This window comes from Molossus molossus, unplaced genomic scaffold (genome assembly GCF_014108415.1).
Source record: "Molossus molossus isolate mMolMol1 unplaced genomic scaffold, mMolMol1.p scaffold_m16_p_11, whole genome shotgun sequence".
NCBI lineage: Eukaryota > Metazoa > Chordata > Mammalia > Chiroptera > Molossidae > Molossus > Molossus molossus.
In genome coordinates, this window is record NW_023425346.1 from 21,296,053 (window position 1) to 21,318,594 (window position 22,542).

The window sequence follows — 22,542 nt, forward strand, 5'->3', positions numbered from 1 at the left end:
CTTAACTGACATTAGACCTCCCGGGACCTTTGAAAACAACCAGTGCCTAGATCCATCTCTGAGATTCTGGTCAAGTTGGCCTGTGGTGTGTCCTGGGCAATGGGACTACATTTTACAGTCAAGTTCAAAGTCCTCGTTTAGAGCCTCTTGTTTAAGATCTTACAGTTCTGGCAAAGTAATTGGCACTTTATTTTCAAGGAAATGGAGAATCAACAAAGGTTTTAAAAGAAGAAGCCTAAATCATGCATTTGTATCTTTCTTTTTTAAATTATTTTTTAAATGTATGTTTTATTTTAGTTGATTTACCTTTAGAAGAGGAACTTTTCCCTCAGAGTGACTGATCCATATTAAAGGAGAAAGGTTAGGGAAAAGCGAGACTAGTGAAGAGACGATTGCAGTATTCCACCAGAACAGTGCAGATCCTGAACCAGGGGCTGACAAAAGAATTGTGGAATAGGAGACATATTTGTGACATTTTAACATAAGAACTTATTACACCTTTTAATAAATGTTTAAAATAATGAAGGAAGGTCTGAGAGGACAGTGAGATTTTTTTATTTTGGATAATCTTAGTTTTCAGTTGCTATATCACAAACTTAGCTTAAAACATTTATCATCTCAGTTCCCAATGGTCAGAAGTACAGGTGTACCTTCTCTGGATTCTCTGCTTAAGGGTCTCACCAGGCTACAGTCCTTGTGTGGGCCAAGGCTGAGGTCTCAGCAGAGCCTTGACGGGGACAGCTCCCCTTCCTAACTCTCTTGGAACCGTTGGAAGACTTTGTCTCTATGCCCCTGTGGGGTTCAGACCCCTGTGTTCTTGCTGGCTGACACGCAGGGACTGCCCTCAGATTCTAGAAGCTGCTCTCCGTCCCCAGCTGTGTGGCCACTTCACAGACACTTCATAGTATGGCTCTTTGCCTTTTCAAGGCTATCAGGAGAGTCTTTCTCCATACAAAGGGCCCAGTCACTCTTTAAAGGTTTTTCACCTGATTATCTAGCTCACTCAGGATAATCTCCTTCTGGTTAACTCAAAATCAACTGCTTTGGCATCTTAATTGTATCTGAGTTCCCCTCCCCTTTGCCGCACACTAGAACCTAATCATGGGAGTGGTACCCTATCACATTCATAGGTCCTGCCCAAACTCAAGGGGAAGAGATTATACAGACATGTACAGGCAGCAGTGCATAGGAATCAGATATGTTGAGGTTAATTAAGATGAGGAATATAAGATAATTAGCAGATTTGAATAGAAGATCGATGGCCTGTTGAATTTGGGGGTAATTGGGCACCCAATTAGGGTGGATGAACTCAGTAGAAAGATCAGAATTCAAAATATATATTTGACAGTGGTCATTTGAGGTACTAGTTAAATAATGAGATTATCTAGAGAAAGATCGTAGCAAGAACTGGGCTGAGGACAAGAGTGAGAGCAAGTAAAGCTAGAACACCTACATCTGCGTCTCAACCGTATCACTTGACTCCAGCCCAATACCTGCTAGACAACCTTTTACTCTGCCTCTACTTTCTCCTTTCAATAATGTGCTGTTCTTTGTAGTTCATGGTGCACGCTATGTCCTCTTCCTCCCCACTTCCTCCCCACTCAGTACCTGAGAGAAAGAATCAAGAGCTTTCTTAGTGAAAGACTTGCAGATCACAGACACTAAGAAAGATTGACCCTATTATGTTACCTGTCTCCAGATGGAATTATAGAACTAGTGGGACACACAGCCCACTGAGGGGAGGTGATACCGTTAGCCCTGAACTGCCTCATTACTTCTTATCAGAAAGTGGGACTGTGTGCACGTTTCCTGCTCCTTCCGTCCCAGAATTGTCTGTGAAGTACACGATGGCACAGATTGGATTGCAGATGTACCCACAGGCATTTACCCAGGAGAACTTTTGTCTGTTTATTTGAGTAGAAAACTATCGAAGTTTCGTGGCAGTATTGTTGAGCAGTCTGGGCTGTGATAATGGAACAGAAAGTGAATTTGATCGACACATTTTGATCAGACTTTTCTCCTTCCTGTTCACTGTGTTCATTCCAGGTTATATTCAAGAAGACTGTGTCATCCCCTGCCCATTTGATTGCAAGCTAAGCGATTGGTCCAGCTGGGGGTCTTGCAGTTCCTCCTGTGGGATTGGGGTGAGAATTCGATCCAAATGGCTAAAAGAAAAACCTTACAATGGAGGTCGCCCATGTCCTAAACTGGATCTCAAGAATCAGGTAAAGTGCATGAAGCCTCAAACACAAAGCTAAAAGAGGATGCTCTTTATTATTTCCTATTGAAATTGAAGCCATTATCTTGTTACAAGCAGCTCATCAAAGTTATCATAAGTTCGGAAGAGGGGTTCAGCGGGCAGAAATTAACATGATACAATTAGTAACAGTAGCCTTGGCCGTTCCTAGGTAATGTTGGTATTATTAGCACTAATGTTTACAAAAATTAGACTCAATTGATTTTAAATAATCTTGAAGTATAATTTGATTATTTGTGATATTATAAAAATGATGTGTATACACACACACACATATGTACAAATGTTGGGAGAATGTCAATTAATTTATGGTCATAAATGTAATCACGGTCTCATCATATACTCGAGAATGGTGTTCGATTTTTCCTCACCTCACTCTTCGTTGCGATTCTTCCCTTTGTCCTCAGCCTCACCGGTGTTTTCAGCTCTTCATGTCTCTTTTGAGCGCCTTCCCTTCCTGTTTCCCAAAAAGTCAAGTTGGCTTTACCCCTGTAACAGAGTCTAAGATTTAGTCAGGCATTATAATAGAGAACCAAATTTTCTCCCACAATTGCATACTGATTATCAGATTAGGTCTGATACATATTTTTTAATTTAGTTGAATAGGTGCAGAACAAGATGATGATAGTTAAAAGTCCTTTGTTCTTCAAGAGGCGCAGTGTGTCTTATGTGGTCTGTAGACCTTTACACTCCAGAACTGCTTTAATAGGGAGCTACACAGGCTTGTATTACTAATTCTGGTATATTAATTTCTGTCATCTTGACCCCATTTTGATTAGATTTTCTGTGCGGTTGTTTAATGGAGGGGAAACACATGCATCTATTTTTAATTAATTTGAATAGCTTGTCTAGTACTACTTGGATTTAGATATCATTTGTCAATTAAGACCAATATCTCTAGCTACTTTTTTGTCTAAGTTTTGACAAACGGCACATAACTCATCAAACATGAAAATGTGTCATTCCAACACGAGTACTAAGTCCTATCACAGGACAGAGTGCGATGTGCCTTGCATGTTAAGGTTATGTGGTAAAATAATGACCCAGTGTTTTCTCTTAAAGCAAATGTAAACCTATTAGGGAAAACAAGGCAAAGGGTCATAAAATCAATACTAAGTTTGCAAAAAAGCTGTACATGTGCAGTAGTTTGGTGAAGGGGAGATAAATGAAGGAATTTGATTAATGAAAATAGGAGGAAGATAGAGCAGAGATAATCTGAGGAGATAAGCCTTTCTTTAACACAAAGAAAGGAATAATACAAGGTTATGGTGAGAAGGAAGACCTTTAAGTAAATACTCTGTGGGAAGACTATTTGACCATCCCTCAGATTTTCTAGGCATTTAAAATGGAAAAACCACTAAGAATTTGTAGTTATAAATAATGTATCATAATTCTTATATCATCCTCAAAGGCATCAATGAAAATTGTCTTTATAACACTGGCATTAAATATTATATTTAATATATGTTATGAACTAGGAAATTATCAAAGGAATAACAAGACTTTATTTGAGCATCGACTTTAAGACATCAGTTTAAGTATACAACAGCAAATATGTAGAAATATGTCTATCAGCTTTGAAAGTATAAATATAATAAATGTTCTTGTAAGCCTGTTGTGACTTAAAAGAAACGTGTTTTAAGCAATTCATCGATATAATAAAACTTGTAACCTTAAGTAGTAGTACAAACTAAAAACTAACCCCAAGCTCAACAGTCATTTAGATAAAGTCCTTAAATTAAAATGAAGTTCAGGTGGGCCTGTCTGCAGGGCTGTTTCCTTGACATTTCCGAAAGTCGTTAGAGCTTTTCCAAAGGCAGATGTTTGTTGTGATGCTCAGAAATGAACCCTGACATCTATCTAATGATCAGCAGTTGAATCTGGTGTGGCCTGTGTTCTACTATAAAGAGCTTTCGGATATCTAGCATGTATTCGGCTTGATTAAAGTTGAATCAAAAAACTCCACCCCAGTCCATACTTTATGTTTTAACATAAGTTAATTGACCACAGCGATAAGTAATACACACTCTCTCTCACTTGTAAGTCTGGGAATGCAAGGGAAGAGACCAATGTGAAAAATCCTAAATTTCAAAGAAGCCCTCCTCAGCCATTTCTTTTATACAGCAAGTGCATATATACCTGTAAGTATATTTGTGGAAATCTCTCTGTGGTGACATTGTTATGTATTTGCTCTTATGTATGGTAGAACCTCCTGTGTGTGTGTTATGTTATATATAGAATTCTTTTGGAGTTATCCACATTTTCTTAATTCATTTGAAAATATATGGAGTTGTCAGGAATTTTCATTAGTTAGGAAATATTTCCAAGCTTCTATTATTTATGGTGCTTCTTCAGGAGAAACCACTGTTTGTTTTTCTAAGCTGGAAATAATGGTGTAGTTAGAGGGGCACCCACTTGAGGCTCTTTTGTAAAGTTCAATTTTACTACTGGCTTTAGGATATTTGTCTTCTTTCCAATTGGTTTTTAGGCTCAGATTTATTTTCCTACTTGGGGAACCATATTAATACTCTATCATCCATTCACCCATAAGAGCTTTAAAACATGTAACCGAATTAATCAGCAACAGAGGCACATATCGTTAGACCTGTGCATGCGGAGAACTCAGTGTATATGTCAGGCTGAGCCTAACATACTGTTCATAAGAAAATGGTAAACTTTCTCTGGTGTATGTATTGCCTATTATAATATGCCTACATAAATGTTAGCATACCTCATATGCTTATTCATTCTCCTCCTTTGTTTCTTCTCAGGTCCTTTTGAGGACAAGGGTTGTCTTTCTGCTTTTATGAGCATCCAAGCCCTTAGTAGATTGTCAGATTACATTCATTGGATGCTTGGTTTGAAAGGAAGCCTGCTCTCTCGATTAGTGGGCAGACAGTTCCATAGAAATATAAATTATGTTAGAACTCTGGTCTCTTTTGCTGTGATTTTTCCTTCAAATTCTCAAAAACATGAGCTCTCGAAGAAAGAAGTAAGAACCTCTGAATTATGATTGCCCAGGATCTTCCAGGACTTGCCTGGAAAAGCCTGGATGTTTAGATCCCCACTGAAATCTAACTCAGTGATGTACACGGGAAAGTTGGTATTATATAACCTACACAAGCTTATAAAATGTTCTGAATCTCTTAGTAAAATCAATATTTACAATCTCTCGTAAACAGCCTCCCTTTTAAACCAAAACCCATCAGCGTGATAGTTCTTTCTGTAGAAGTGCCAAAATGACAGCAATACTTGAGTAGGTTCTGCGAAGTATATTTGTGATGCTAAATAGCTCCATCCTGCAGTTTACCCAAAGCTCTTATCTAAGAGGGAAACTTGTAGTTTAATGGATAATCAATTGGTTGATGCTCTTGACACTACTGTGCATAATAAAATATGTAATACATTTTAATTTGTTACAGTCTGTAACGTGTTTGGTGGATTCAAGTGCACTTGTGCTACATACTTTTGTGATTTTTTTTTTCTTTTGGAATTCTGCTTAACAGAAGATTAAATAGGGGGACATTAAAGCTTCACTGGACTTACATATCTCTTTATGAGTTCTTCACACAAGTGAAGGCAAGAGAGTTCCAGGAAATTATATTGTGCTTATCTGTTGCAAATCTTGTTTTCACAGTGTGTTTGAATAAAAATCTTATACTGAGATTCACTACCTACACTTTTACAAATGCATGCTGTCCATTTAAATAAATTTTAAAGAGTTTTTAGTCTGCTTGCAACAGACTTAGAGGACACAAATATGTGTGAACTCTAGAAACAATTGGTGTTTTAAAGGTGTGTCTTCTCCCCAAAGAGAAGTGGCCTACATTTGGAAATGATGAGTATAATGCACTTTATTTATCATTGCATTTTCTTTCTCATAGCAGGGTAATAATGTTTTGAAGAATACCCCCCCCCTCAAATATATAGAGATATTTTTAGCATGAACATTTCTTCCTTAGAAGAGAAAGGTTTCTGTAGAGAGATAGCGTTTGCTCGTTTCAGTGCTGCTCCGTTCATGATTAGCTTGCCAGAACGCAGAAGCAGGAGACCGGTCATTCTGTCTGAATGTGTGTTTACCCAGGAACACATGGAGGCCCATCAGTTTTAGTTCAATTCACCAGTTTTGGCCGCCTCTGTTCAAGTAGCCAGACGCACACTTGCTCTAACCTAAACCACATCACCCCTGGCGCTGCCCTGATCATGCTGGACTTAGCACCTTCAGCAGGAGCCCTAGACGGTGATGGAGCAAGAAGTCGTCTTCGGGGGAATTAATATGGAAGGCAGCCCAGTCTATCCAAGGTTAAGTACACTCAGGTGTACTGCTCTTGCATGGATTGGAGTAGGGGTTTGTGGTTTCACCTTTGGCTTAAGTATAAAATATCATATGTCATAGAATTAAGGGATGCAGAGTGATTTATTCTCAGGGACATTTTTTTTTAATATGTTTTATTGATTTGTTTAGAGAGAGATAGAAACATCTTTGTGAGTGACATCTATCAGCTGCCTCCTGCATGCCCCCATTGGAGATTGAGCCCACAACCCAGGCATGTGCCCTGACCAGGAATCGAACCGGGACCTCTCAGTCCATGGTACGATGCTCAATCCAGTGAGCCACACTGGCTGGGCGGTTCTCAGGGATCTTTGAGATGATTTCATGGATGCAGAAACTCCTAAAGCATTTTACCTTTTCCCAGTGTGGTAGTTACCATCCCAAAGCCCAGGAACACTACACCCCTTCTCAGAGGTAGCTTGAAATGGCTCCTAAGGGCGAGTGTCTTCCATCTGTGTGCTTTGTGCCTGTCTGCCAACTCAGGCTCTCTGCTCGTAGGTGTGACATGGTGCTGATGGAGCTGAGGAGAGCTCAGAGGAGAGGCGCTCTTTCTTTTTTGTTTTTGCCTTGTCAAATTGTTTTCTTCTCAGGCGATTCCACTCCTCCACCTTCGCATTCACGCACACCCCGTTCTTGTTCTTTCCAAACAAATATCTCTCAGGCTTGTTAAAATGTTGGAAACTTGGATTCTTTTTCTTGAGAGCTGCCTAAGTCATTCATGAGAAGCAATTTTCTTACACCTTCTATCCACTCTGTCTTGCATTGTACCGTGTTTTTAAGTACAGGGTGTTGCTACTCTGCATATATTCAAACTCACTTTTAGTGGTTGTTCAAGTTATTCTATGCTCTTCTAGAATGTTCTATACTCGAATGGCTTGGCACATGTCACGAATGCTGTCCCTAAGCAGAGTGTTCAGGACTGGCTGGGCTGGGGATAGCTATAAAATTGTGAAGTAGGCACTTTTTGTCACAGTTTATCGTTGGAATTCTCTGGATGTGCTCCCATATCTCATGTTATCCTTAGGCCCTGAACTCTTCAACTCCTGAAATAGTATATTAGACAGCGTCAGCTTAGCAGAAAATCTCATCATCTGTGTTTGCAATTTTGAAAAACTGTCCTCTTCATCAAGTACTTCAAGTAGAAATTCTCGAGTACTTTTCTAGAGAAAATATTGGCAGAACCTACTTTTCTTTTTTTTTTTCTGAACCATCCAATCATTTAAACTGTATTGAATGAAAATATCCCTCCTTTTTTTGTACCTTGAAAGAATATGGATCTGACAATCCCCAGAAGAGGGGGTGGTGGGGGAGAGATAAACCACAGAACTTATATGCATGTATGCATGAACAATGGACATGGACAACAAAGCTGGGGACAGGGCAGGGAGAGAGGAGGAGGGGGGAATCAGTGGGGGGAAAAAGGAGAAACATCTGTAACAAAAATAAATTAATAAAAAAAATAATGGCAAAAAAAAAAAAAAAAGAATATGGATCTGACTTTAACCACAAGCATTTGGTTATACTAAACACTATCACCTGAGAATATGTTTTTTCATTGATTTTAGAGACAGGAAGGAAATGTGGAGGGAGAGAAGGAGAGAGAGAGAGAGAGAGAGAGAGAGAGAGAGAGAGAGACAGACACAGACATCAATCGGTTGCCTCCCGTACACACACCCAACTGGGGATCAAGCCCACAAGCTAGGTATGTGCCCTGACCAGAACTGAACCTACAGCCTTTTGGTGCACAGAACAATGCTCAAACCTACTGAGTACCCAGCCAAGCCTACACATTCTTGTTAGAAAATGAAATGGTGTACTGATGAAGAGTGCAGCACCTTCTTTAAAAAAAAAAAAAAATTTGCTTAAGACCTATGTAAAATTAAGATTCTAAATAGCGTGCTACTTCTCTTTTAATTGAGATATAATTAACATGTAACATTATATAAGTTCTAGATGTACAGTGTGTTGATTTGATACATTTATATGTTACAGTGTGATTACTACCATAGCATTATCTAATGCATCTCTCAGGTCACATGACATCGTTTCTTTTTTTGTGTGGTGAGAGCAGTTAAGATCTAGTCTCTTAGCCACTTGGGAGTTTGTAATAAGTTACCATGGACCAGAATCACTATGCTGTGATTATATCCCCGGGACTGATTTGTCTACCAGGTTCAAATTTGTACCCTTTAGACTTTCAAGCCTTTCCCTCTATGAAATGACCAGAAAACCAATTATCTAGATCCCAACAAAATCCTATGGTAGATTCTGCAGAACAGCATTTGTTGGATTTTGATTTACATTTTTTTTTCCCTTAAAGTGCGAGGGAGAGAGAAAGAGAAAGAGAAACATTCATGTGAGAGAGATACATTGATTGGTTTCCTCCCACACAACCAGGACCAGGACCAGGGATGGAACCACAACCGAGGTACATGCCCTTGACTAGAATCAAACCCACAACTCTTTGGTCCAAGGGCTGATGGTCTAACCACTGAGCAAAACCAGTCAGGGCTTGATTTACATTTTCTACATGACTTAAGAGTTAAGATAAAAACAGTCTCTCTTAGAAGCTTGTCTAAATCTTTTGATATCTGCTGTTTAATTTTTCAAAAGCTTTACTGATCATAAGAATAGAAAAGTCACTGGTTTGGAGGAAAGTTGGTATAAAAAGGTTTCCTAGGCCCCTGCTCTGAAGACTGGTCAGTACAGTCACCGTGGCTCCAGGAACGTGTATTTGTTAACAGTGGTTGTCCTTGCTGGTTCTTCGCATTCGGCGCCTTGGTGAACATGCCAGAATGAAGACTCTTGTTGCCGAGGCTACCACGTCCACTGAATTTAGCTCCAAAATAGTTCGTCTTCAGTTGCTCAGCCTGTCTTTTCCAATGTAAACAAGGAACACAACCACAGTTTGCCATCAAAGCAAACCTGGGAGGACCCTCCCATTTTATAGACAACGAGTCTAAGGCTTAGAGGGGTGAGATGACTTGCCCACTTGCACCCACTGATGAATATAAGGGGTCAAGGGTCAATCAGATCTGAGGTCAAATACTGCCCTGTCATCTACTGGCTGTGGGAACATGAGAAAATGTTTTAACCTTCCCAAGTCTCAGTTTTGTCATCTGTCAAATGGGTATAACAATGGCAACTACCTCATAAGATTGTCGCATTAATATAAAATGAAAATAAATATTATCTCCTTGCTTGACATATAGCAAGTACTTGACATGTGTTAGGTAGGATTATTTTTCCTTGGTCTCTAACACATAATTTGTTTCAAATTCACTTTGCTTTTACTTATACCATATTTCCTTCTAGAACAAAAGTCTGCAGACTGATTCTCTTTTTACATCTGTCTATGAAACTACTTTTAAAAAGTGGAAGCCTTCACGACTTTGCATGTCATCCTTGCTAATCTTCTCTGCACCACTCCAATTTCAGTAAATGTGCCGCCGATGCGAGCACGCTGCTGAAACATTTAAAGGGATATAATTTAGTTGTAATAACTCAGCTTGGAGGCATCATAAAAGCTGTTGTCACTGCTTCCTCTATGGGAAGTCTGTTTTATTTTATTTCTAAACAACGTATTTGGCATTGCGATTTTTCTCGTAATAAAAAGGAATAACTATTTACATATTTATAACTAATTTCCTATGAATTTGTGATTCTTTGGATTTTTATATAAATGTTTTTATTGAGGAGTGTAAGCAAAAGATACACAAATCATTATGGGTAGAGCTCTCTGAATTTTCACAAAGTGAACCTTCCCATCCAATTACCACCCACATCAAGAAATAACAGTTCTAAGACCTTCCTGGGATACCAAAATCCATGGGTGCTCAAATCCCTTATATAAAATTGTGTAGTATTTGCATATAACCTACGTACATCCTTCCATATACTTTAAATAATCTGTGGATTACTTATAATACCTAATACAATATAAGTGCTTTGCAAGTAGTTGTTATGCTATATTTTTTAGAGAGAGATGACAAAAAAGAGTCTGTATGTGTTCATTACAGATGCAACCACCATAGGCCTAACTACCTAGAGCACGTCAGCAACTACAGAACTTTCTTCCCGAATGTTTTTGATGCATGGTGGTTCCTTGAATCTGAATGTGGAACCTTGGATATGGAGGGCAGACTGCACATTATCAGTGTCTCAGATGCCCCTCGATGCTCCTTCCCGCATGTCCTCCCCCCATGGAGAACTCCTTTTCAGACTGCTGACACTCTAAAGTAGTTTAAGCAAACACAACCTTTAATAATGGATTCTGAGCACTGTACTCTTGTGTGTCTGCTGGTTTTCCTCCTTAGCTTGTTCGTGGGATTTGGCCATGTTGTGATGTGTAGTAAACATTGTTCATCTTTATCACTTTGTTATGTGCTTGTACATACCTCGTTATGTTGTTGCACAGGCCACATTTTCTCCATTATGTTGTTGTGCAGGCCAAGTTTTTTCCATTTCTATTGTTGATGGATGGACATTTGATGCTTTCCCAGTTTGAGCCATTACGAATAACACAGCTCTGACCATTCTTGTAGCTGCCCTTGGTGCTCAGATGGTGCATTTCTATTGGGTACATACCTAAGAGTAGAATTTCTAGCTCCTAGGACAGGCATATATTCAGCTTCAGTAGATAATTGGCATTTCATTTTAACTTGTAAAGTATCACAGGTCTCTCTGAATACAGATACTATATAAGTCTTGATGATGACTTGACCTGTGACCTGTGTGACTATGAAAAGGTGGGAAAGCCACCTGGATGCATTCAACATGTGCTTCTGCACTTCTCCTGATGGCAATGACTGCTCCTGGCTCCCAAGCCTCTCTGTTTCCACAGAGAACATGGACGAGCACCCCTCACTGCGGGGCTCTGCTCACCTCTCCTGAACACCATCATGACCATCATTTTCTCTGTGTCTAGTCGCCTCTTCCCACCCCCACTCTGTTCCTTACACAGCAGTCTCCATGGACTTTCTAAGCCACAAATCTCTTCATACTTAAAAGTCTTTCATGGGTCGATCTCTTGTTACCTTTGGGATAAAGTGCAAACTCCATAATGCAGTTTGTAAGAGATTTCATCACCTGGTTCCAGCCACGTTCTCTGAGCTCAGAGTCAGCCAGGCCTTCAGGCCAGGGAACCTGCTGCTGAGCCAGGAGGAGGACCCCCCCCCCCCGCCCCACTGTCTTTATCTCCTTATCAGCCCTCAGACAGGCTTTTAATAAAGGAGGATAATTTCATCCCCCGTGTGGCTCGGTGGATTGAGCTTGGTCCCCTGGACTGAGAGATCCCCAGTTTAATTCCTGTCCAGGACACGTGCCTGGGTTATGGGCTTGACCCCCAGTGGGGGGCATGCAGGAGGCAGTCAATCAATGTTTCCCTCTTACATTGATGTTTTTCTCTCTCTAAAAAGAAAGTTAATAAAACTATATTTTAAAAAGAATGATAATTTTACCTTCTCAGGATGATCATATAAATAAATTGATTGATGTCCAACTTGGTGTCTTTGAACAGAAATTGCCTTTCAGTTCACAATTCACCAAACATTCTCTAATGAAATTAGGTATTTGAATTTACTCCGATGCCCTTTCTCTGGAAGCTACTTATCAGGTTCCCTCGACATTGGATTAAAATCATGCCCCACTGTCAGTGAAGCATAAGCAAATTGAAGGTGTTCCTTTCTTCCCTGAAGAGAAATCGTTCTCTTAGATAACAAGGTAAGGGACACCATGCTTATCTCCAAAAGCAAGTAAGGAGCCAACTGCGAAGTCTGCTTTCAAAGACTGTTCCAAAACAGCAGAAGGGCTGTACAAAGCCCTCTTCCACCCTAGTAGACACAATCTTGTCACCCTTAGACCTGAAAGTAAGTTGAATAGTGGTATTAGGAAAGAAGTTTGAATTAAGCCAACCCTCCAATGTACTATCTTTGAAATGGGGGCTGGCAGGGACCATGTGTTATTAGTTAGAATGGCAAACAGAGTTGTGTTGCTCTGTTTTTAGAACATGGGAACACAATGGAATTGAAGTTATTATTGATCCAAAATGTTGTGTTTTTTTGTTATTTAAAAGGACATGTCAACTGCAACTGTATTTATATATTTTTAACTTCTGAATGAGTCCTATCTGATTACCTACTTAATACTATGCTTTGCTCCCCCAGCCCACACCCCTCTCTCACCTTTTCTTGGGTCTCCTTTTCCTACTGTATGGTTTTCTCATGTATTTTTGGTTTCAATTTTTGGCTCTCTTTGCCACCTTCAAAACAGTTATACTGCCCGGTTTCTGATGAGCACCTTGAAAGCTGATAATAGTGCTGTCTTAGGTTGGGTTCTCCTGGAAGCAGAACCTGAGACAGGATTCAAAAGCAAGAATTGTGCTGGGCACACTCTTGGGGAAGTGACTGAGAAGTGTTGCAGGGCAGGGAAGAAACCAATAAGAGATGTCTCATAGTCACCACGGCTCAGCTTGCGGGGAGTTCTCGGAGACTGGACAAAACACGTGTCCCAGATTTATTGGACCTGAAGGGCCAGGAAGCAGGAATATTCATGGGGACATTTCTGGAAGTTCCTGGTTGAGAGGAATGTTAAGGCTATACACTGTGGGCTAAGCATAGGCAGCCTTCGTCTTCTGGAAAAGCTCACAGGCACAGAGATACAGATCCTGACAGCTGAAATGTAGCCAGAGTGCAGTGGAAGTGTGTACTGGTATCATCCCCATGTGGTTTCAAGTGAGAGGCATTGAAGTTGCTCAGGTGGTTGTGTGTACTGAGGGTAGTGTGTTGTCTGTGCTATGTCATAATCGGAAGTCAATTTTTTCCCAATAAAAAGATACTTTACTGCAGCCCAATGGTCTGATGGATGTACACTTTAGGTAGTCACATTTGGAGTAAAATTGATTTATAATCATCTGGCTGTGTAGTCTCATCTGGTCTTTTCTGAAACTGATTTCATGCCCTTCATGGCTGCTGGACCAAGGTGATGGGAAAGGGTAAGTATGGGTCAGAAACCGAGCCAGGCCCTGATTCATGAGGTTGAAATGAGAGCATTCAGAAGGCTTCAGAAGAACACGACCTATATCCTCTTTTATTCCTTAATGCCCTGTGTGTCGTGTTGTATCGTGGCTGGTACCAGTACCATTTCGCTTGCCTGGAGGGGGGGGTAAGTGGAGACAGGAGAGTGGGACCAGCATGTGGCTCTCAGGCGGCATTCTCTGTGCGTGACAGAGGGGGCCCGCCTTCAGCTGAGGAGTCCCAGGAGGACTGTGTGAGCCCATCGGCCCCTGGGAGAAACCTAAGTCTGTCTCACCTGTTCTCAGTCACATCCGATTTACTGCGGATACTTGACATCGCTGCTCCCAACCCAGACCAACTAAATCAGACATTAGGCTGGTGGGATCCAGTTGTCTATGTTTTTAAAAATCCTCAGGTGAGCCCTGGCCAGTTTGGCTCAGCAGTTGGAGCGTCGGCCTGTGGACCAGAGAGTCCCGGGTTTGGTTCCTGCTAAGGGCATGTACCAAATAAATAAATAATAATAATAAAAAAATCCTCAGGTGGGGATTGTCTAACGTGCACCGGGCACTGAGAACTGCTGTCCCATGTACCCCCACCATCTGGTAAATGAGGTCACGGGCTCCGGGAAGGGCCTGGACACCTACCTGGGGACTAGCACAGGGCCCTGCCTCTTGTGCATTGCTGTTCCTTTCCTCTTTGAACACCTCCTCCAGCCAAATGAACGTGAGTGCAGTAAGCAAGGCCAGTGACCCGGATGTCACTACGTGTTCGTTATCCTCTGAGGAGAACAGGTGAGGGCACGCTGACGCATCCTGCAACATTTCCTTTTGCTACAGCGACTCTCTCAGCATGAGTAAAAGCAAGTGGCATTTACCATGAGCAAGTGGCCTCTTTGCGGAGATGATTTAACTGAACATGTGGCCTCTGACAACTGCCTTTTCCTCAGCCACGAGGATACTTAGCTGGTGGCTGCGGAACTATCCCTGAATACGTAGAAAAGTAAAACATAAGGTGTCCGATGAACCTATGGTTTGGAGTGGTATAATGTGGTGGTATATATATATTTTATTTTGCATTATTTAACAAATATCACATGTAAATCCTCATGCTACATATTTAGGGATATTGGGAGGAGACCTACAGAAATGTAATGTGGTGGGTAAAATTGGGAAAGTGCGTGATGTGGAGAGAGACTCTTAGCAACAGCAGTTTATTAATGAGATCTGGTAGCTTTCAAAGAGAGATGTGGAAACAAAATGGAATTAAAGGTAAGTAAATATTTTGAAAGGCCTCTTTGATTCTGTGCACCTGTGGCCTCCTTCGTTCATTCTTCCATTCTTTCAGCAAACACACTGAGAACAGCAATGTGCCAGGACGAGATATTGCTCAAGGTTTCCACTGGGAACCTGCGTTCCTGGGGACTCCAGCGAGTGCGTGGATGGCTCGGAGTGTGGATGGTAGCACCCTAGATGCTCATGGCATCAGAACCGCTTTACATTTTTAAAAACACACGGAACCAGTTTAAACTCAATCAGCAAAATTACCTATTCGTCTTGTATATTAGGATGATTTGCAACCAACAGAAGCCTCATCCCTGATTGGCTGAAACAGTAAGGAAATACACTGTGTCCTATAATGAGTAATAAAGTGCTAATGCAGGCTCAGGGGTTGGTGGCTTCTGTGGCTCGGCAGTGTCATAAAAGACATAGCTTCTTTCCGTCTTTCTGCTGTCATCTTCAGCATTGGCTTCATTCTCAGGATGTGAGCAAGGTGACTGTCAGCAGCAGGTTCAGCGTAGCCTCTTGATAACCTGTCCTTTGGCGATCTTAGAAACAAAGAACATTTCCGTAGTCTCCCTGGTTCCTGGAACGACTTCACCTCACACCTCATTGGCTGAGGTTGGCTTCTGTGTGCATTCCTAAACTAACTTCTGGAAGGAGTCACAGATGAACGTGATTACTCAAACAAGTACTCCCCAAACTTTTGTTTTTTAAAGTTCATGACACATGCAGACATCTATATTTATCTGGCAAATTGGGCTGTGTGAATGGTCTGAGACCTTAGGCTCTGTGAGATCAGGACATCCTTGTATTAGGCACACCTGAAATCCACTCATGAGACAGGGTGTGGTTGGGCAGTGTTTCTCAAACTTGAATGTACATATGACTCACATGACAAATCTTACTAAAATGCAGACTCTGATTGAGTAGATCTGGGGAACTGGGGATAGAGAGAGCAATCTTAAGTTCCCAGATGGTATTATGGCTGCTGGTCTGCAGATCACACTTGAAAATGCTGCTGCACCAGAGGGGAGCCCTTTCGAGACTGATCTTCTGGGGCGAAGTGCATGATGAGAAGTGAACCAAAATGCCCACTCTATACTCTTCATTTTATTCTCTTTGACATCTAATTTAATAGAAGCATCATTAGTTTTTGTTTGTTTTTTTATCCTCACTCGAGGACATTTTTTTTATATTTTGTTCAGATAGAGTGGGAGGGAGAGAGAGAGAGAGAGAGAGAGAGAAACATCGACATGAAAGGGACACATCGAGTGGTTGCCACCCGTACAACCCAACCAGGACCAGGGACAAACTGCAACCAAGGTACATGCCCTTAGCGGGAACCAAACCCGGGTCTCTCAGGACTGCAGGTTGACGCTCTAACCGCTGAGCCAAACTGGCCAGGGCAAAGCATCATTAGCTTTTAGTAAGATTTTCAGACTTACATTGGGATAGAAAAGTTAAGCAAGGTTTTTAATCGAATGTCAGAAAGTCTTTTTTGTGTTGAGAAGAGTGACCAAATATTTTCCTTCTGAGTATACGAATGACCTTGACTAGAGCTCCTCCATGATGCTACTTTTTCTTCAGGATGTTATCATTCCATTTTGCAAGTTATTTGGCATAACCAACCTTCCACTGCCTCATTCCATCTGTTAAATAAGCAGACTTGAAATGAAAGCTGTATATTTCTGTACCATGCATCTCCTGTTTTCCATGTTCTATGTAACCCATGCAAACCTTTCTATTTCTTCACCAATAATTTAAAAGCAAACTGGAATTATGCACATCTTGGTGAGGGTTCATAACAACACTAATGGAGAAAGGCAAGTCTGAAACCCCCTTTGTATCCCTCCGGAATGTTTCAACCCAAGTAAACCTATAGACCGTTGATCATTGTGACACCAGTTTGTAGTGAGAGTAGATGGCAGGGATCAGGAGAGCTGAATATCATTTTGCATAAAAATGAAGAGCTCATATTTATGGGGAAAAAAATACCAGTGAATATTGCTCCTTTAAGGCGATTTATATATTTAAATTTAGATATACGCCCTGGCCGGTTTTGCTAAGTAGTTAGAGCATCGGCCTGTGGCCCAGGGAGACCTGGGTTCGGTTCCCGCTAAGGGCACGTACCTCGGTTGCACTTTTGCTCCAGCACTGGTTGGTGTTGCGGGTGGCAGCCACTCGATGTGTCCCTTTCACATCGATGTTTCTCTCTCTCTCTTCCTCTCTACCTGAACAAAAAATAAAATAATGTCCTCGGGTGAGGATAAAAAAAATAATAAAAAAATAAATTTAGATATAGGGTTGTTTAAAAATATTTAGAGTTGCTTTAAAATTAAAAGACCCCTGGGGGATGATACTTTCAGAATAGGTGAGGGAGGGAGCTTAGAAAATGCAAAGCAAGAAGACATCATACACTTAGGGCTTGGTTTAATATCGATGCCCATGTAGTTCCTTGGTAATGTTCTGATTGATATGTATTTGTCCGGGTTCAAGGGCTGCTCCGTCACTAAAATTAAAAAAAAAAAAAAATGTCTTAAAGGTACATGCATTTTTATGTATGGGTAAACTTTCCAACTTGGTGGAAGCACTACATCTTCTCTCTGAGTAGATTTAGAGTCATTGGAGAATACTCCGAGCGCTATAGACTGAATGTTTGTGTCCACCAACAGTTCATGTTGGACCCTAATTCCCAATTGTGATGGTTGAAGTGGGGGTTTTGGGGATATGATGAGGATGAAGCACTCATGGTATTAGAATCCGTATAAAAGAGACCCCAGAGAGCGACCTAGACCTTCCTCCAAGGGACTGGGCTGCCACCACCTTGACCTCCCAGCCCCAGAACTATGAGAAATAAAGCTCTGTTGTTTGGAAGCCAACCAGTCCATGGTACTTTTGTCATAGTGATGATGTGTATTTAGATACTTTGCGTTCAGATTCCATTTTTGGCCTTTTATATACTGCTCTTAGGGCTTCTTTATGGGGCTTACATTTATAACTCAGAGCTAGCACCTAGATCAGCTGAGTCAAGCCCTCGCACCTAGACTGAGAGGGGGGGCTTTGATCCAGTCTTCTGCTGTATCAGTGTGGTTCCTTCTTCCCTTTTTGGTGAAAAGAAGACTGGCTTTTTGATAAAAACTGAATTGCTAACTCTGTATATTTCAGTTTTTTTTTAATGTTTTTTTTTCTACAAGTAGTGACGAAAGCCATGTCTACATGCATCTGAAACAAATAATTCAAAAAATTTCAGGGAAAATAATCTATAAAAATGGAACATTTAACATGAATATAAACCTTTGTAGCCATATCTGGATTCTACTCATCCGCCTCCCTGAATTGTAAACATTAGACTAGAAGTCTTCTATGTCTAGGAAACCAAACAATAAAAATAACTAAACAAAATACTGGATAATTGTGTAGAAACAATTGGTAAAATTAGCTATTTAATGTTACATAGAGATGGCAAAGAACTAAGGGAAACTGACTAGAAAGTGCTTTAGAGTGTAAAAATGAAATAAGAACATTTTGAACCTAATATATGATTCTCTTTTCTTGAGTTATTGCCTGTCATTTAAAATGCACAATATTCAAAACTACTGAAAAATCTGCTCTGGCTTATTACTTAATTAAAAGTAAGCTATGAGCACTTTCAATCTTTATATAATTTATATAATTTGTAAGTTGTGGATTTCCCATAATTCTGTTGGCCTTAACTCATTAAAAAAAAAGTTATGACTGTGCTTAAGTACAGTCACTGTGCATCTTTTCTACCCTAGCAGATGTTACAAAAGAAATTACCACAGCTGGTGAAAATTGATATTCGAACGTCTAAAATGTGGCAGTGAGAAGATTAATTATCTGTATTTAATGCCCTTAATTCTTGAGAACCTGGACTTTTTTTCACAGTAAGGCCAGTGGTTTCATTGTCTGCTTGGCAACGGGCAGATGACAACGTTCTGCTCTGTTTTACTTTGTGATGAACCAAGGAGGGCCGGTTGTTTCGCTAATGAGTTTGTAAGAGATGCTTCGATGCTGACACATTAGCGCATCCCTTGGATTGCTATGAGGAAGTGAAAAGTCGTTCCAACAACTTGTTAAAATTATCACCATTAGAGTGAATGAAGCAGTAAAAAAAATGTATATATATATATACCAGATGTTTAAAATGGTTAGGTTGGGGAGAAAACATACAATTAATTTACATTTTAGTACGAAGTACAAATTTTAATTTATTCTGATTAACTAGTTTATAGCCCATCTAGAATACCATTTAAAGATGTTATAGAAAAGCTGTAAAAGTAGTCATAATCAAGAGATGATACTTTACTGGCATAGAAGTAGAAGAGTTTCATCCCCAATGCCTATGTTACTCAGAAGGGGTCAAGTTTCACTTGCCCAGAACCTGTTACTGAATGAACACCCTGGAATCAATATGGGGAACAGACTTAGTTGATTACAGCTTGTACTAAGGTTTAATTCCTCCACAGACCAGAGAAATTGTTCTAATCTACACGGACATACTTTAACTTACTACAGTCAACCCATCATGCAAAAGGGTCAACTGACTGGTTTATAAGAATAATACAAAGAGGCCTGGCTATGTGAAAACTGATGGTTGAGCTCCAAACGTTTCCCATAGATGCAAAAAACATCTGAAAGCATGAATGCTGTTCAGATCATGTGTTCCATGGACCTAATATAATGCCTAGTGTGTGTGAGGCATTCTATGTGATTGCTGTTATTACTAACATCATTTTTAATCATGTTGCTGTTACTAGAGAAAGTCTAGTCTGGAAATAGGTTCTTGCAGTGTCGCAGGAAAAGCATTTCAGGGACACTTGCAAAGGAGGATTTGAGCAATAGCTGTGAGATTTATTAGAGTGTCCTTGAAAAACTGCGCCACTCCACGAGGTGTTTCCCTGGCGGGTCCAGCAGCAGAAGCTGGTTTACGTTGTCATGGACATTGTCTGTTGTCGATCTGCCCCCATACACCACATCTGTCTCACCCACCATGGTTCAGCTCCATCTGGCTGCAGAAGTCTCGCTTCCAGGGCCCCAGGCCTACATTTGTGAAACCGGGCCCGGAAGGGTCAGGGTCCACAGCTGCAATGCCATTAGCCCCAGAACCCAAGACTCCAATAGTCCAGCTCAGTCTCTGCTCCAGGCTGGAATCAAAATTGAAAATTCATTTTTTTTTTTTTAATTTATCCTTACCCAAGGACATTTTTGCATTTATCTTCAGATAGAGTGGAAGGGAGGGAGGGAGAGAAAGAGAGAAACAATGATGTGAGACACATCTAGTGGCTGCCACCCACACAACTCCAACCGGGGCCAGGGACAAACTGCAACCGAGGTACATGCCCTTAGCGGGAACCGAACCTGGGATTCTCTGGTCTGCAGGCCAACACCCTAACCTCTGAGCCACATTGGTCAGGGCTGGAACCATAATTCTTAACTGTGTGACCTTGGGCAAGTTACTTCTTTGTGCCTCATTTTCCCATCTTTACTTCTGCTGCCAAGACGCCATGGTGCCCAGGCCATGATCCAGCCTGTGTAGCTGCCCCCCCGAGATGAGCCTTTATTCAGCTTTAATTATATTTTCTTGAGTTTGGGAAGGGGCAAGCTTTCTTTCAAACTATGCAGTCTTTTTCCTGGTGTTTCCCAGGCTGTACTAGTGCCCTCCCCCTATCTAATTCTTTTCCTGAATCTTCCGGGGTTTCATGCTCTTAACCTATGTAGTCTTTGCCCAGATATTCCCAGGGGTAGTCTCCTTCGCCTTTATGGTTACCATGTTGGCTCCTGCTGCATGGGCTTAGGAAAAGGATTTCTTGCCTGGCTGGTGTGGCTCAGTGGTTAAACTTTGACCCACGTACCAAGAGGCCACTGGTTCAATTCCCAGTCAGGGCACATGCCCAGGTTGTGGGCCCGATCCCCGGAGGGGGGGGGGGTGGTAACATGATAACATAAATGATAGAAAAATAATGTGGAAAGTTTCAAGAAAATAGAAAAGGCTTAATTCTTAGAGATTAGTTATTTATGTCACATGCTGAGAATCTGCAGGTGTTTGGGTTGCAGCCCTTGACTAAGTCGCCTTCCTCCTGTCCATTGCAGACTGCCTTTTTCATGGCCCAGAATAGGTGCTCAGGAATATTCATTGCTTGTCTTAATGCCAGAAAGTAAAATCTGTGGAACATATTAAGTTATTTCAGTTGAAATAGGAAGGGATTTGGGAGAGTTTTATCTAAAAGTCTTTTAGGAAAGTGCCCTTAAAACAGTGATTATCAACTTTTCTGATTGTCAGGGCCTTTACTCTCTTAAAAAGTAATGACCTCTCAAAGACCTTTTGTTTTTTCCGGGATTTGTATTTATCTACATTTACTCTACTAAAACTTGAAGTTTAGAAATGTATGGAGGAAAAAATGGGGAGCATCTGTAATACTTTCAACAATAAAAATAAATTAAAAGCAAAGCCAGCTATATGTTGTAAGCACACTTAGTGCAATAAAGAAGTATTTAAAAATATTAAGTTAGAAATTTAAAAAGGATTTTTTTATTTTTAAAAGAATATAATTGAAGTTAAATTTTTTACATGCTAACATTAATAATACTTTTATTAAAAATAATGTTATATTCTAAAACAAAAAATAATTTTAAAAAATGGCATTGTTTTATATGCTTATAAATTGCTTTGGTATCTGGAATCACAGAAGATAGCTGACTTCTCATCTCTGCTCCAGTGTTCAGCCTTTCACAATGGGTTGTTTCAGTGAAGTATATGAAGAAATTCCAGCCTTGCACAGATATATGGCAGCAAACAGAGGCTTTTTTTAGTAGATCTTTTTAGATAACCTTGGATAGTTTTTGAAACTGTTGCAAAACTTGACAAGTTGTAGTTTTTCAGTTTAGTTGCAGTATGGAATCTGAAATCATAATGCACTTGATACTCTGTTACATTAAAATCTACCAGGCTATCTGGTGCTTTGAATATATTGTTAACCCATGCACTATTTTGTAACTTCATGCATTGATCATTTGGAGCATATTTGTTGAATGAATTATATGCCTAAATGTTAACATTGCACTACATAGTATCAAAAATTCATTCTTATTAATATCACCTCTGGCCTGGCCAGTGAGACTCAGTGGACTGAGCATTATTATCCCTGGACTGAGAGGCCCCGACTTGATTCTCAGAGCACATGCCCGGGTTGCAAGCTCGATTGCTAGTAGGGGGCGTGCAGGAGGCAGCCAATCAATATTTCTCACCTCCATGTTTCTATCTCTTCCTTTCTCTCTCTAAAAAAACCAATTTTTAAAAAATATCACCTCTGATCTTATCAGAAAAGCTCTGAAGCATTATGATGGACAAATACAATTTATTTTTATTTTTATTTTTGCTTGAGACTTACATTTATCATTGCAAACAAATACTGTTAGATATTTTACTTGCCTTAAGTGACAGACTCACTTTATTTTGGGAGAAATTATCTGCTAAATATTGAAGTCTGCATAATCATTATTTTTCTACAAGATGTTCTTTTAAGTGAAATGTTTCATCATCAAAGGAGCTAGTGTTACAACTGAGCTGCACAAGTGCCTTTCATTGTGAGAACCATCTGACCTTGGTGTGCAGTAGAAGTGTTTTATGCACGCTTCAAA

General features: G+C 40.4%; 1 protein-coding gene and 1 pseudogene across 1 annotated transcript in view; one reads left to right on the forward strand and one right to left on the reverse strand.

Moving 5' to 3' along the window:
• The window catches only part of THSD7B (thrombospondin type 1 domain containing 7B), an 848,907-nt gene that overhangs the window by 658,454 nt on the left and 167,911 nt on the right, over nucleotides 1-22,542 (forward strand). The window contains exon 15 of the mRNA XM_036254339.1: nucleotides 2,047-2,225. Coding sequence (XP_036110232.1) covers nucleotides 2,047-2,225 — 179 coding nt within the window. The remainder of the gene's footprint in view (nucleotides 1-2,046; nucleotides 2,226-22,542) is intronic.
• LOC118625907 lies at nucleotides 9,959-10,052 on the reverse strand (annotated as a pseudogene).